The sequence below is a fragment of the Struthio camelus genome, chromosome 1 (assembly GCF_040807025.1).
Source record: "Struthio camelus isolate bStrCam1 chromosome 1, bStrCam1.hap1, whole genome shotgun sequence".
Lineage (NCBI taxonomy): Eukaryota > Metazoa > Chordata > Aves > Struthioniformes > Struthionidae > Struthio > Struthio camelus.
In genome coordinates, this window is record NC_090942.1 from 82906238 (window position 1) to 82921829 (window position 15592).

The following is a 15592-nucleotide window of genomic DNA, read 5'->3' on the forward strand; positions in this document are numbered from 1 at the left end:
ATTTTAAACTAAAGACACAAATTTTAAAATTAGGTGAAATAGAAAAAAAAACCCACTGCGATTCAAAAAAAAAAAAAAATTTGCCCAGCTGTGCCAGGTGCAGCCACTGCGGGTAAAGGTCCCATTTCAGGGTCATGTTAAGAGCCTTAATATGCAACCAGGTGCAATCACAACAGAATCCCCTCCTGGGACCTGCAGACTGTAACAGGTTCTGTTTCAACCCAAGTAAAGCTTAGAGCAATTGCAAAGGAAAGATCCATGTATTTATCCTTTGTTTATGGAGCCCAAATTATAAAGCAGAGATAAAAACAGAGTTGCAACTCATGCTGTCTTCTCTGATGCAAAGCCAGAATGGTTGCTTTCCCATCTCATCGGCACTGCAGAGCTATTTGGAATGAGCAGATGCCCCGTGACTCACCAGCACCTCTGTCAAGTCACCAGACAGTAACAAATATATCAGTTTGAGTTCAGACATTTATTTCCTAAAATGAAGAACAAGTTATAGCCAAAATCATTTGGTTTTCACTTAAAAATTCAGTAGCTAGTCTCATTTTAGCTGTAATGAATGAATGAAACAGCAGGTGGGGATCTACTGTTGCGAGATATTTATACTCTAATAGCTTCTCAGAGACTCTGTAGGGGACTGAGGCATGACTGTGCTCTTGATATTGTACAAATACAAACAAGATGGTATTTCCTGCCACAAACAATGCTGGAGTAGCATTAATGCTAGCCCTCAAATGGAGAACTACTCTCACATAGCATGACATTTAGCATGATTTATTGTACGTTTTTGCCATTTTCTAAATGAGAATAGCTTAAATTTCAGGTCTCCAAAATCATCCAGGACAAAAAAGCCTCACCACATTCCCAAGGAAACTAAGAAATTATACAAAGTATGGCTATAAACAGTAAAGCTACTTGAATAACTGAGGATACCAAGAACACTACTTAAAAACATTTGAAAAATCGTAATGTAGGAGTAATTGGAAAAGCATCAAATGAGTTTAAGATTATGATTAAAGCAAAATTCACCCCATTTACCTCTACTCCTTGCATTTTGGTTTTGGTAGCATATCATACATGCATTTTGGAGTTTGGCAGGCTCCCTGTTTTTGAGGATTTTCCTGTTTTGCAAGGAAGAATAATGAAGTGAATTTCTCAAATGCAAATGATTTGATTCTTGGTGACTGTAGACCACGCTTACAGGATAGGAGATTCTACCATGGGAAGCACAGCCTCAGAAAGACTTTAAGTGTCATGGTAAATATCAGCAGAATATAAGCAATCTTTGGCGATCCTGTCTGCGGTGAAAAGGCTAACATAATCCACAGAAGTATAAACAGAGGAACACTGCATAAAACAAAAGATGTTGTATTCACCCAGTATTTGTTACTCCGGCAATTACTACTGCAGTAATAGATTAGCTATGGGATCTGAAGAAAGAACTAATGCAAAGATGTCCCTTGCCTTGTATTAAGCACGGAGTCAAACTACCTCAGTCGTCCTCTCTGGCCTCCCAGAAAAACCCCGTGGCACTTAATCTGTTGGTACCTCACCAAAATCTATGGCCATATTCATGAATAAAGGATATCAGAACCTTGCAGGCTTAAATAAACATTAGCAGGGAGAAGACGACACACCCAGGAGACAGTTAAGTAGGTGAAAACACAGAACAATGGAAGTTCTGCCTTCAAGAAACAAGGAGTGAAGCCTAGAGGTTTTGTGGCCAGCTGGGAGTTTCTCATTTAAAAGAATCAGGGAGAGTTCCCAGCACCAATGGACAGATACTTCCTTCTAGGAGCAATGCCTTGCCCCCCAGAAACTTCGGGACAGCCGATCTGTGGACCTTGTGTGTGCTACAAGAGATACAGGAGTTAATTTGGCACAGAGTTTGGCACTCTGTAAATCACTAACACTTCATTGAATTAAATAAGTAAACAAACTAAGGGAAAATCCTTCCTCAACGAATCTAGTCATTCAACTTTGATTCAGCAGAAATTTAACAGAAAGTGTTAACGACAAATAACACTTGTGTTAAGCACTAATTGTGCCAAAAAGCAGAGATTTAGCAATTCATATAGAAAGAAGCTGCTTCAGAGGTATAGAGGAGTAACTATTTCAGAAGACAGCGTTTGTGGGAAACATCTCAGTTCCACCACAGAACAGGTTGAAAAGATATCTTAAAATCTTTAATATCTTCCAAATCTGCCACCTCCTGGTCAATCTAGAAAACTGTTTTAGCCGAACGCAGCCAGACATCGCACAGTTTTGCAAGCACTGTCAGAAGGACGACATAGGAGTGATGGAACAATTCTGAAATGTCCTATCTGAAAAGTTGGCTGGATTCTAAAAACTTTTGATTCATTCTGAAAAGCTTGATAAGGTTTTCCCTTCATTGAAAGTGTTAAGTCAGGTACTTTAGGGGGATCTATGAGAAGTCCTATGTCCCAGGTAAACCGCAGCGCATTGCAGCGACCAAAAATAGGGCTGTGCTGTTAACGTTAATCCAGCAGAGGCCTCCTCACTTCATGTCTGAAATCCTAAGAAGGTCCGCTTCTCCAGATAACATTTCCCAAACTTTGTTCATTCCTCGGTAATAAATTTCTTCTAGAAGAATTGGGAGCAAAGTACAGAGAGGAGAAAGTGGGAGTTTCTGCAGTAAGCGAGTATTTAGGGACACCATGAATTCTGAATTTCACCACCCATTCCTTCTCTGTATTTATTCAACAAAAAGGAAAGGTGAGATTCAGTCCCAGGGTCTCCACTGAAGACAAAAGCCCATAAATCCAAGCGCCAACAGACAGTACAGTAGTCACATTCAAATATATTTTAATATATGCACCTGCACACAGACGTATCAGTACACCATCCAGCAGTGCTCAGACAGCTACCTCAGGATCCAATCATAGTATAGATAAGAAATCAAAGGAGGCATCTAACAACACCTATTAATGGGCAAATGTCAGGGTCGGTGCTCTGGGACCCACGCTCCAGGACTAGAGCACTGTTGATACGTGCTACCAGTCTCGCATATAGAAAAGGCACAAACTGATGCCTTAATACCAGTATTCAAATACACAAAGAAGATAAATGGTTTGGGGTGCTTTCTACAGGTTCTGGAGTGCCAAGTTCACTTTCCTGCTCTTCCAGTGATAGCTTGTATAAGCTGCTTAGTGCCAGAGCCGCTAAAAATTAAGTGTCTGCCATTTGTTGACCTGCTGCAGCTGCATCTTAGCCTCTGTTCCCCAGTCAGGCATATGTAAAAATCACATTTCCTTACCTCCCAGGGAGGGTGTGAATATAACTCATGTAAGACTAGGAATTGTTCTAGCAATATAGTAGAGGGAAACGGATATAAGAGTACCAGAGAGAGATTCCCAGCTTCCTAGCACAGGCATGCCGTGCAGCACGGCAGAAATCAAAGCTTTCCTGTTGACTTTTACTTTCCACACACACTTAAGACTCCAGGCCCGTATTCCAGGAGCAGAGTGAAGTGGTGCAAACACAGGAGCTTCGACTAAAGAAAGTTTACCTGCAAGGGTTCATTGTCTGCGAGTTCAAAAATTAACTCTGTTACACGTCTGTATCCTGAGTTACATAAGACATCTACACATCCGACAATCACTGCCATAGCTCTTAGATAGGACCACCAGACCCATCTGCCCATAAAGGTATTGACTAAACTCTGCATGTGCAAATCTGAACTGAATCCAGGTACAAGAAAGATTCTCAGTCATCAGGACTTCAGCTGATGACATTATTACCGTGTTGGAGACTCCACACTTCAAATAGCTTTGGATGATATAGACTATGAAATTATCCCTTCTCATTCCACCTTATGATAAGGAGCAAGTCTTCCTGCTCCTCCATGTGAGATGCAAATTATGTGTCCAGCACATAATTGTTTCGGAGTGTTTCTGTTTAAAGAGGAGTAATCACTAATCCCAGTGGATTTAAGGCCTAATACCCCAAGGTGGATAGAGGTTTCTCACGTAGGGTGCCTTCTAAAGCAAAGGACCTGAAAACACTATGCACAGATGAGCAATATGTGTATCTAACCATGAAATAGCTACATCAGTAAACACTGGGCACAGTAGTCTCAGCAGAGCAACACAGGGCAAGAGGTGTCTATAAACCGAGGAGAAAACTGAAAATAACTGCTGAAGCAGCAACCAGCTAATATATCTGTACGGATAGGACAAATCCCAGAGCAAAAAGGGCCTCAGCCGTCACCTTGTCTCACTTAAAAGACCTACAGGAGACAAAGTATATAAGTCAACAGGGAGCCAACAGGGCACCTTCTGACAGAATCACAGGAACGGTGGTGGCAGCAGCCGACAGCAGTAAAAACAAGAAACAGGAGACCACTTTGAACATCACTGTTCTTCAAAGTCTGTGAGGCACAGAGAGCCACAGCAGAGCGCAACTGGTGGCCACATTTCCGTGATGGACTGTACACTAAGAACTACAGCCAATCACCAAAGACTGGTAAAATGACACAATATAAATCGTTAAAAGAAAAGATATAGTAATCTGTGTAGCATTTCAAAGGAGCAGGAGAGGTTGCTAGAAGGAAGAGTCTGGGAAGCAGCAGTGTGAAAGCAAGAGCGGCCAGCCAAGTTGTTCAATAAAAGTAGTTGACCATGGTTCTGTTTTTTTTAACTGGGAGTATTTTAAAGGAAATCACTTTTTAGAAAGTTGAGCGTGATATGTTTTTCTTTTTAAAAATTAAACCTATTTAAATTATATAGGAAAAGAAGTCAATCCATTTTAAAGTCCAGACTGCAGGAACCTATACAAATAATTTGGTTTAAATTATATTACAAATATATTGAATTACATCACATCTGTTGCCAAAGTCTTAAAGAAGATCAACCACAAACCGGACAATACTGAGGCCAGAAAGTTTAGTTTTCTCTCCCAATCTGAAAAAAAGATTAGGTGTGAGATCTACGACGATTATCAGCTCAATGTCTTAGGCTTTGTTTAATCAATCCCTCAACTTTAAACATAAGGTATTTTTAAAGTATGTTCAGCTTATTTCACTAATAAGATAAATCGAAAATCCTATTTTTCTGTGTTTTCAATAATTCCATCTCCACAAACATCTTGACAAGTCTAAAGTAGACAAAGGAATAATTTGATAAATAGGAAGTGTAATGCAACATTTAATAAAATAACGAAATTCAGAATGTATGTATCTGAATAAATGCATGTTAACTTTTATAACTGCTTGTGCATATATGTACTGAATTCTCCTCATCAACAAAGAAGGGATATAAGATTTTCTGTAAAGATTACTCTTAGTTAAAAATTTTGTAATGGTCACCAAACAATGAGAATAAACCTTTCCTTTATGGGGAAAAAAAAAAAAGTACGCCTACAAAATAGAATTAACAAAACAGCACCTACTTAATTCAAATCTGCTCACTTGGTGACTTAAACCATGATTAAAATCCTTATTATAAATTATTTTGGTATGAATTAAACTACTATAAATTATTCACATCAAATCACCCTGCTGTCACTCTCCAGCCTTTTATTGCAGTTATTCTGACGATGATCATCTCTGAGTATTATGTTTCAAAGCTTTTAACAATGCTTCCCTGGCCATCTTCCCAGCTTTACTTTACTAAGTGAACAACCGGCTTCATTTCCATATCCTCCAGCCATGCCACTCCACACACGTGGAAGTACTTCTTTTGGGCAACAAAAAACATTCCTGAATAGGCCATCTTTCTTTTTGAGACCCACTTCCTTCGTGCCTCAACTCTTTGTAATGCTGATGTTACATTAGCATGTGCAAATGCACGTAATCTTCCCCTGTGTGGTACCTCCACAGCTGCCTTACTGAAAATTTGTTCATATTTCATCTTCCCTATCTCTCATTATTTTCCAGGTATACATCCCAAGTCCCTGATCTCCAACTGGTGCAGCACAAGTTGAACACAACAGTTACTACATGGTTCCCATTTACCACTTGCTCCTTAAATTTACTTTTCAAGATTTTAAGCTCCTCTCCCTTACAGCCTCTATGACTTCAGCAAAGGCTTTCTCCTCCTCCCGCTGACTATACTGGGCACTCTGCAGATACGCACTTCATTGATCCTTCCTCTTGTTGTCCATCCCATCTGTGAACATATTTTCTGACTCATCTACACACCCTTAATTTCTCTCTTCTAATGACTAATTCTCCCAGTCAATAGCGCTTACCTCATTGAAGCAACGTTTGGGTAGAAGGTCTGCAGAACAATTACTAGGCAGAGCTGTTTAAAAGGGGCTGGGAATAAAACAGAAAGCAATTTGCCAAGAAGGGAGGGGACAACAAAACTGTTTTCCCTCCATATTAGGTAGGAAGGGAGCACCGTGGTAGGTTTCTTTAAGGGCACAGAAGCACAGGAAAGTCCTTTGCTTCTTTGCAAGACCAGCTCCTCTGTCTTCAGTTTTGACTCACCGTGGAAAATAAGCCTTAACTCCTCAAATTCTTTACCAGCCAGAGTCTTTTTTTTCGTGAATGTTCATTTAGGTGTTTACGCATATGCCGACAGGTCTCAGTTCACATTCTGCAAACCTTTGTATCCAGAGCCCAAAACAGATGTGTCCTTTTGGTTGGCTCAGTACTCCCAAATCACGTTGACTTTACTGCATGAAAGTCTCCTGAAAATCCAGCTTGCTTTCTTAGCTTTTATTATTTTGGGTTTTCACTCGTTTCCCGCGCGCGCTGAACGTTAGGCAGCAACACCGCAGACTGCAGCCCGTTCCACCATTCCAAGCAGCCATCGGGGAGCGGAGGGGGCGACCCTCAGGGTGACCTGGGGAAAGGGGACGATCACGTACCACCTCGGCCTCTGCGTTCGGATCTCCGCGTGGGGCCGACCTTGCTCCCGCTGCCTCTTCTCCCAGCCTCTCCCCCGGTGCTTTCCAGGTTGCCATCGGGCAAAACGATGGCTACTTGGGTCCAACCGCGAGAAAGCTGCCTGAAAGGCCGAAGGGACAGGGAACGGCGGATGTGGTAACGAAACCCACGAAACTTGGGAGCTTTGTTTCTGACTGTGCCGTGGTTCCCGGTGGAGGCCAGGCGCTGCATCTCCAGCTAACCGGGCCGCACCTGCCCGAGCAGCTGAACCGTGCCGTGCCCACGGGGCGGCGGGGCGAACCCCCACCCAGGGCCATGCCGGGGGCAGCGCGGCCGGCCTCGCTCACGCCACCTGCTCCCCCTGGCCTCGCTCAGCAGCTCTGCGCCGGGCGACCCTGCCCCTCACTAACGCACCCCTAGCGTTTGGGGGGTGAAGGGGGGGGAGAGGGAAAGGATTACATAAAACGATTGAGAAGGCCTAGGACGGGGCAGAAACCACGCTGCCGCGTCGCTTAAGACGCCACGTGAGGGGAAAGCCACTGCAGTCCATTTTCGGTCTCTCCGAGCCCCCCACGAGCGATTAGGAGAGGGGGCTGGAGTGTGGGGCAGCGCCCCGTGGGGGGCGCCAGGCCCCAGAGCGGCGGCGGCGGCGGCAGGAGAGGGGGAGGCCGGGCGGGTCCCTGCTCGGCAGCGCCGGCCAAGCGCGGGGGGAAACACGGCGGCGCCGGCGGGCACCCGGAGCGCCCGGCCGGGGCCGCAAGGGTTACAACCATAGAGCCGGCCGCCTCCCGCGGCGGGGCGGGGGGGCAGGAAGTGCTCGCCGGCGGCGCGGCGATGCGGGCGGCGGCGGCGGCGGCCTCCGCCAGCGAGGAGCCGCCTCAGCCGGCGGCCCGCGCTGCCCGCCTGCAGCCCGGCCCGCGGCGGGCGGGCGCCGCCGCCGCCGCCGCCGCCGCCGCCGCCGGGCCAGGTGAGCGCGCTGGGAAGGCCGGGGGCCGCCCCGGGGCTGGGGGGCGGGCAGGCGCCGCTGCCCGGCCTCCCTTTGGGTCTTGCCCCCCGCCCGGGCTGGTGCCGGCCCGGGCAGTAAGCCGGGTGGTGTCATGGCGGCGTCGCAAGGCGCGTGGGGGGCTGGGGGTGGCGTCGGGGCATGGCGCCGCCCTGGCAGCGGGCGCGTGGGGGGCAGGAGGAGAGCGGGCAGGCGGGGTGCTGGCATGGGGCGGCTGGGAGGGCGCCGTGTGTCTGGACTGTCCCGCTGTCGCCGCAGGTGATGGCAGCATGAGCGAGCGCGAGGAGGACAACAGCTGCCAACCAGGCGGTGCGGCGGCAGTGGCGGCAGCGGCCCAACCCCACGGGGCCCTTCTGGACTTTTCCGTGAGGGAAGCGTCGCCAGCGGGCTGCGACCAGGGAATCACCTGTCCGCAGCCGGACCTCCTCTTGGCGGAGGCGAGGCCGGAGAAGGCTCCTCGCTGCGGCTTCCGGAAGCGGAAGGACACGGTGGTCCACCAGAGAGCGTTCATGGGAGAGAAACCCTACATCTGCGTCGAGTGCGGGCAGAGCTTCAACCGCAGCTCGGACCTCATCCGCCACCAGAGGATCCACACGGGGGAGAAGCCGTACGTGTGCGCCGACTGTGGGAAGAGCTTCAGCCGCCGCTCCCACCTCATCCAGCACCAGCGCGTCCACACGGGCGAGCGGCCGTACCAGTGCAAGGACTGCGGGAAGAGTTTCAGCCAGAGCACCCACTTGGTGCAGCACCAGCGCAACCACACCGGTGAGAGGCCTTATGTGTGCGCCAAGTGCGGGAGGAACTTCTATCAGAACTCAGGCCTGCTCCGCCACGCCAACTTCCACACGGGCGAGAAGCCCTACAAGTGCCCCCAGTGTGGGAAGCGCTTCAGTGACAGCTCCAACCTCATCGCCCACCAGCGGCTCCACACCGGGGAGAAGCCCTACAAGTGCGCTGACTGCAACAAGAGTTTCAGTGAGAGCTCCAAGCTGGTCATCCACCGGCGCGTCCACACCGGCGAGAAGCCTTACTTGTGCCCCGACTGTGGGAAGAGTTTCAGCCAGCGCTCGCACCTTGTCCAGCACCGTCGCACCCACACTGGGGAGAAGCCCTACAAGTGTGCTGAGTGTGGGACCTGCTTCAGTGACAATTCTACCCTCATCCGTCACCGTCGCACCCACACGGGGGAGAAACCTTTCAAGTGTTCCCAGTGTGGGAAGAGCTTCAGCCGCAACTCCTACTTAGTCTCACACCAGCGAGTGCATGTGTGGTAGGCAGTCTCACTAGATGTGGACTGTGGATCATCTAGGATGCAGCTCCTGATCCAGGCCTGTTCGAAATATGCCTAAGGGAGGAGAAGTGTAGATGCGGGTATGTCTACACCAAGGGTACCAGGCTCAGGGCGCCTGGATTGTTGTAGGCAGCCGGCCAGAGCAATGCCTCTGGCCTATGTTGCCACTTTTGGCCACCTCTTTCTCCCAAAGCACGTCAGGCATAGGCAGCAGATGGGCAGTAGTTCTGGATCCCCAGGTCCTGCCATCCTTTCTCCCAAGTGGTCGACCTGCATTCCATCTACCACATGGCCAATGTGCAGGCATTTCCCTCCACCTTCCCCTGACAAGTGCCTGTTTGGGAGCCTGAGGAGAAAATGTGCAATACGATGAGAAGCTGCTTGCTTGTGCCATCCTGTGACCAATGTTAGGCAAGATGCCTATGTCTTGGTCATGCAATGTATGCATGTGGGGCCATGTCAGCGGAAATAGAATGGGAGATGGGGGTGCTTGAATGTCTCCTTAAGGAGCTTTGTCCTGAAATGTTGCGGCCTGTACAATATTGTATAGGTTTATGGAAGCTCACCATGCCCATGTTGTGATCCAGCTATGGTGGTCAGGATGACTGAAGCTAAATAAGCCCTGCTGAGGGGCTGGTGATTGCATCATGCACGTGCAGTGTGCAGGCCAACTTGGAGCACAGGCCAAGTTCAACTTGAGTCTGCTTGCAAAAGGAAAGTGTAGACATACCCTGAACCAGAGGAGGAAGGAATGCATTCAAAGGGTTACTGCGAATGCTGCTAGGATAGTAGGAACGGCGAGGGGGAGCTGTGTGACAGGGACAAGGCTTTCTGGAAATCTCAGAACTGGTGGGTAACTGATACAGCAAACTGCCTAACCTGGAGGTTTAAAAACAAGAATCAGAATTACGCTTGCTGCTGTTAAGGCTGTGGTACGCAATTTGACAGGAATGCGCAGTTTGCCCGTAAGTTTGTGCTGGTGTGGCCTCCTGGTTCTGCAGAATTCAGATTCACACATACGGCCCAGGTGGGCTGGTATAAGCAGTGTTGTAAAATGGGACAGAACAACAGCATATTGGGACTGACTTGATTCCATACCAGTATTTCTGAAGTCCCGTTTTGACCAGCTTATGTGTGTGTAAATAACATCTATATGTTTGTATTCACATATGTATGAACTTGCTTTTATGGTAGTGTATCTTCACACTCAACATGTGAGCATTCACACACGCACAAGTCCTTGCAGTGGTCAAAAGGGCCAACTGTATGACACTATACCATATCAGTACTTTTGAAAACATTAAACATACCATATATAGTAGCACTTCTGCAAGTAATGAGCTGCAAGAGATATGTTTGTATCAAAACATCTAAAATTTCATATCAGGACATTTAGTTTTACTCCGATTACTTTGCGTGTGTATAGGATCTGGAATTGTTCTTATAAATGTGTACCCACACATGTATAAACACACACACAGAGAAAATTGTGGCACCTATGGTTGTAAAGAATGACTTCTAAATGGCACTCCGCACTCTCCACCTCATTTTACATAAGTGCATATCAACTGCAGTTGAAGGATGTACCCCATTCATTAGGGTTTAAACTACAAGGAATTGCAGTGCAACACTTCGAATTGTTTATATTTTTGACCGTTTTACTGCTGATTATTTTAGTGATACCTGACTGGTGTGCTTGTTCAACGTTGCTGGAGCTTAGAAAAGATTTCTGGTATGTGATGTACTGCAACTGGCTTCATGGCTTCAGTATGTCTTTGGAACAGAGCAATATATACTGAAGCCAGCAGAAGGACTGGGGCTGGGGTGGGGAAGAGACTAAGGAAATAAAGAGGCAAAGGAGATCCAGGGATTTGAGCAGCTGCTGGCCAGGGATGCTTGTGAATGGCTTGTTCTGCAGCTAGTTCTGCAGAACTCACTACTTTCCAAGGGACTGGCTTCCTTTCTGCAAGCCGCTTCTTGACACTCAACTGCTGATAAAAATATTATTTTCATATTTAAAAAAAAAAAAAAGAACTTTAGAGGGAGCATGTTTGCAGCTCCTAGAGGAACAAGGCACCTTTGTGTGCAGCTGCTCAGGGAAGTAGAGAGAGCTTTCTGAAATGGGGTGGGCTTTGTTTGCACAGGAACCAAAGCCTTCATTTGGAAATGCACATTTTTATTTTTAGATTTTTTTTTGTTTGTTTCCCCTCCCCCTGACCCCACCCCCGGGGATGGCCTCAAAGCAGTGTCTTCTTGATTTCTAACTTTCTTCTGGAAAGTGTCTTGGAAATGTGACTAATGGTCATGTAGTTTGTTCCAAAAGCTTCAAGATTTTCATCTACTAGCAGACTTTCAAAAAGAATACTACAGTTCTCAGTTGGTAGACTCATTTTTAACTCATTTCAGAGTTCCAGCTATAGAACTGGACCTACTGAACCGACTATAGATTAATTTATATGGGCCTGTCCATTCCAGTTTACGTTTCCTAAAGGAAATCTACAGCACTACAAATGTCTGTTTGGCTGAGGAAGATCTACCAGCCAGGGAAAGTCATCTTGTGAATGCATCTTTTCTTTGGGGAGTCTGAATGGAAACACTGTAGCAGATAAAGGAAATCACAGCGGGGTGTGCACATGAGCATGAGCTCAAAAGGGAAATCCTCACATCAAGATTCTGGTTTGAGAAGCCCACTGCCCCTGAATACTCCTTCACAACAGTCTTCAGAGCATCTCTTTTCCTTCTATGTGCTTTGTGAAGTGCTGTGTACACTTAACAGTGCTCTATAAATTAAAACTATTGATGTGCATTTATTTCTAAGATCTTTATGAACTTATTTAAAACTGTATGCCAAATCAAAGTGGCCTTAGGGTTCACAGCACGTTGCCAGTGTGGTAGTCTTAGCTGCTAGGATTGGATTGCCCACCAGTGTAAGTACCATCTCTGGATTGCCTTTCCACAGCTAGTGTTAGTTTTCTCTGCTCAATGCCGCTTGGCTGAAATCATTCACTTTCCCCAGACAGTCTTCCCTTTCCTGTTTGTGACCATCTAGCTTGAGGATCTGGGTACCGCTCCTTCTTGACTGTTGAAAAAGTTATAGGGTATGTTCCTCTTCTTCCAGGAGTTTAATCACTTTGTGGGCAGCACAAAGTGACAAGCCAAATTCAGAAGATGGAGATATGGGCAGGTGCAAAAGGTCAAGAACCAAGATGGCGATATGGGCAGGTGCAAAAGGTCAAGAACCGGAGGGTTTACTTCCGCAGCAGCTAGCTCACTGGCTTCTTTTACTAGCTGTCTCCTCCCTCAGGATTGCAGAGGGAGGCTACTGGGGAAAAAACAAAAGGTAATAAGCTCTATCCTAGGCCCTTGGTCCCCAGCTGGTGCCCAGATCCTCCTGCCAGTTGAGGGAGTTCTGTAATTTCCTGTTGTGCTACTGGTGCTTAGATACTACAGTGACGCTATGGCACTTTGGAAATACCCAAGATAGATGGACAAATGGATGAATGATGTCTCTGAAATAAATCTTTTTATCCCAGTCTTCTTCGTTACTCCATCTCTTCTTCTCTTTTTTTCCCCAGAGTGCCCTGAGCTCCCAGTTTCTTGGCTCTTGGCAGGACCAGATCTGGAACACGGGTCATCCTTCATGGAGGGATGACCGTTACTTAGCACAGCTGATGTGTAATGCAAATAAGAATCCAGAGGTGAGGGCTATTCTTAGAATTTCTCTTCTATTTCATCTCTTGTATCCGTATGAATCTGAAAAGCTGGAGGATGGTACATACCGCTCACCATGCCTTCACAACAGAAAGTGGCAGAATCTTATTCTGGAGTAAAACACCAACCTGCTGTTAGACGAATCTTGTTCTAGCAGAGCTGCCAGCTGCTCTGAGATTACCTTCCCAGTTCTGTCACCTGGCTTGTATGAGATCCAGTTTTGCAGCCCCCCTGCTAACAAAGTCTGTAAAATAGCAATAGCTGAAATACAACTTCTTTTACGTTCCGTCTTGCTTCACTGTTTATGACTGGGGGGAAAAAATTCTTCTGGTCTCAAGCAAGAGGTTTATTTTCTGTGTTGAATATATTAAAAGATGTATTTAATGCACATTCCCTAAAGCAAATTTTTTAGATATCTCGAGCACACAAAACTGTCCCCGCAAGTACACCAGATAATTTACTGTGGTCCTCTTTCCCTTCTGCCCTAAGTATACCGGTCTGAATAGGACCAGAGACACAACACCAGAAGCCCCCTCTCCAGAGAGAGAGAAGTACAAGATGTTTCAGATGATGGAGTGGAAGAGCTACAGAAAAGAGGCCTCGTTGGGGCAGTCTACTTTTCTGCTTATGCCCTCCTGTCCTAAGCTCTGAAGGGACTAGAATAGTTAAAAGTACCAGTTGCAACTGCTATAGCTAGCTCTGGCAGTTTTTTTAGGTGTGGATACATCACTATAACTTTACCTAGGGTCTTACAGTCTTTTAACTCCCAGAATTCAAATTTTCTACAGCAGAGTGCCCCCAGGAGATGTTAGTAAGGTGGGCCTCTGTTCATGCCTCAGAGCGACACTCATCTTGACCCATAAAAGCTGCTTTTTTCAGCTACAAGTCTCACGGTAGCAGTGCAAGCAGAGCATAAAACCTGAATTTAGCTGTAAAACTCACCTGAGAAAGGAACTGTTTTAAATCTAATCTATGCTGATCTTTGTGTTGCCATAGTAACATTAGCATGAGCTGCAGTCACTGTAGTGTAGGTGAGTCCTTTTGCATTTCTCTGTGTTTTAGCCTTTCTCCAACCTGAACTTCGTGTATCATTTAAGTCAGCTGATCCACCTCTCAGTTGTCCCCTCCCTTTTCTCATGCAAGTGCTTGCTGGCTTTTTTTTTAATAGCAAATGCATGCAGCTCATGTTGAATCCACCTGGTAACGCTGCTCTTGCAGTCCTGATGGGCTTTAGCAACTGACAGTTTTCCTCCCACAGACCTGACCAGTTTGTGAACAGACATGAGAGCCTAGGATCGAAGGAGAGTTTTTAGGGGAAGAAAATTTTCACTCTTTCTTCATGAGGCTTGATATGGAGGAAACAAAAACTTGGGATTAAGTTCAAAAGGAATAGTTTATGTGAAATATTTCCTACTGCAATGAACAGTAAAGAAAATGTCCTGCTGAAGATGCTGTTACTGGTACACTTAAATAATGTTTTTGTACAAAAAATATTTCAAGTGAAGTTCCCGGACTTCCTATCGTATAGCTCATTACAATTTCTATGTAACACAGGTCAACTTAACTGATCACGTCTTCTGTTCTGCTGTGTTAGCCATGCTATAATTAACATGCCTAACTTGTACATGTCTTACAAACATAACTTTTTCTATATGTATCCTGTAGTGTACTATGCCCCTCTAATTAAATACTGTTTCTCCCCTCTGCGGACAGAATCTGGACCAGTAGTGCCAACACTTGTTATCTGCAAAACGTTGATGGTTTCCTATTTTAGGCATACTAGTAGGCAAAATGAATGAATAAAAATGCCAGGTACGTACCTTAGGCTGAGGTCTGATGAGCACTGTAAGCTGACCTGATTTACAGCTGCTCCGTAAAAGGGCCTTCCTTTTTATTCCTGTCCCACCAGCCATGTGTTCCCATCTGCTCTGCATTGGCACTATTGCTGCTCTAGCAGCACAATAAACTGGCTCAGGAAACTGCCTAGTCAGTTTTCTGCTGGATCAGTTCCGTGATCTGGCTCATTGTAGGGCTACCTGAATGCTAGTTATCAGAAATACAAGAACCATCCCCTTTTGTAGCAATGCAACCATAAACTGACTTAAAGTGACTGTAAAAGTGCAGCCTGGAGACACGGGGCTGGTTCCTTAGGTCTCATAAGCACTCTATTTTCCTCTAGCAGGGCAAGACAGTCCTAAGCTTGCTCTAAGTGGTCAGCAGAAGATCCTGTAGCTGCAGATAACTGACTGCCTGAGGGACTGTTTTGGGGGACACATTAAGATGGGTGGGACAGCATGGGCAGAGCACAGTAACCCTTCAGCGGGAGCTGAAAGCACCAATAAGTTACAGCAGGTCATACCAGCTCCCTACATCCTCATGGGTTAAGAGAGCGCACAGATGTGCAGGCTCCCTTGTTCTCTTCCCTTAGGCACTCTCCGTGAAAGGCAGAGCTCAGCTGGATGTAAAGGTTAGGGCCACTTAAGACTTGTCTGAACAGCCATATGGACAGGAGTTCAGAATAGCTCTACCCAAGCTCCAAGGCCCTGCTTGCAAACCTTCTGTCTGGCTTGGCTGCATAGCTGTAGGCAATTGGCTAACGTAACCGTAACCTTCCTCTGAAAAAGTAAAGCTTGCAGAACTCATGTTTATGAGGCCTGACTATGTAAGGGGTTTCTGCTTGGAAACACAGCTGGCCTGACCCCTGAGAAAGCTTCCTCAGAAAAGGTTT

General features: G+C 46.4%; 1 protein-coding gene across 1 annotated transcript; it reads left to right on the forward strand.

The window, feature by feature from the left end:
• The first annotated feature begins 8063 nt into the window (after positions 1-8063).
• On the forward strand, positions 8064-15391 carry LOC104144415 (zinc finger protein 436-like). The gene has a single exon (XM_009675428.2). The coding sequence runs from the start codon at positions 8132-8134 to the stop codon at positions 9134-9136; it is 1005 nt and encodes a 334-aa protein (XP_009673723.2). The 5' UTR covers positions 8064-8131; the 3' UTR covers positions 9137-15391.
• Positions 15392-15592: the final 201 nt, after the last annotated feature.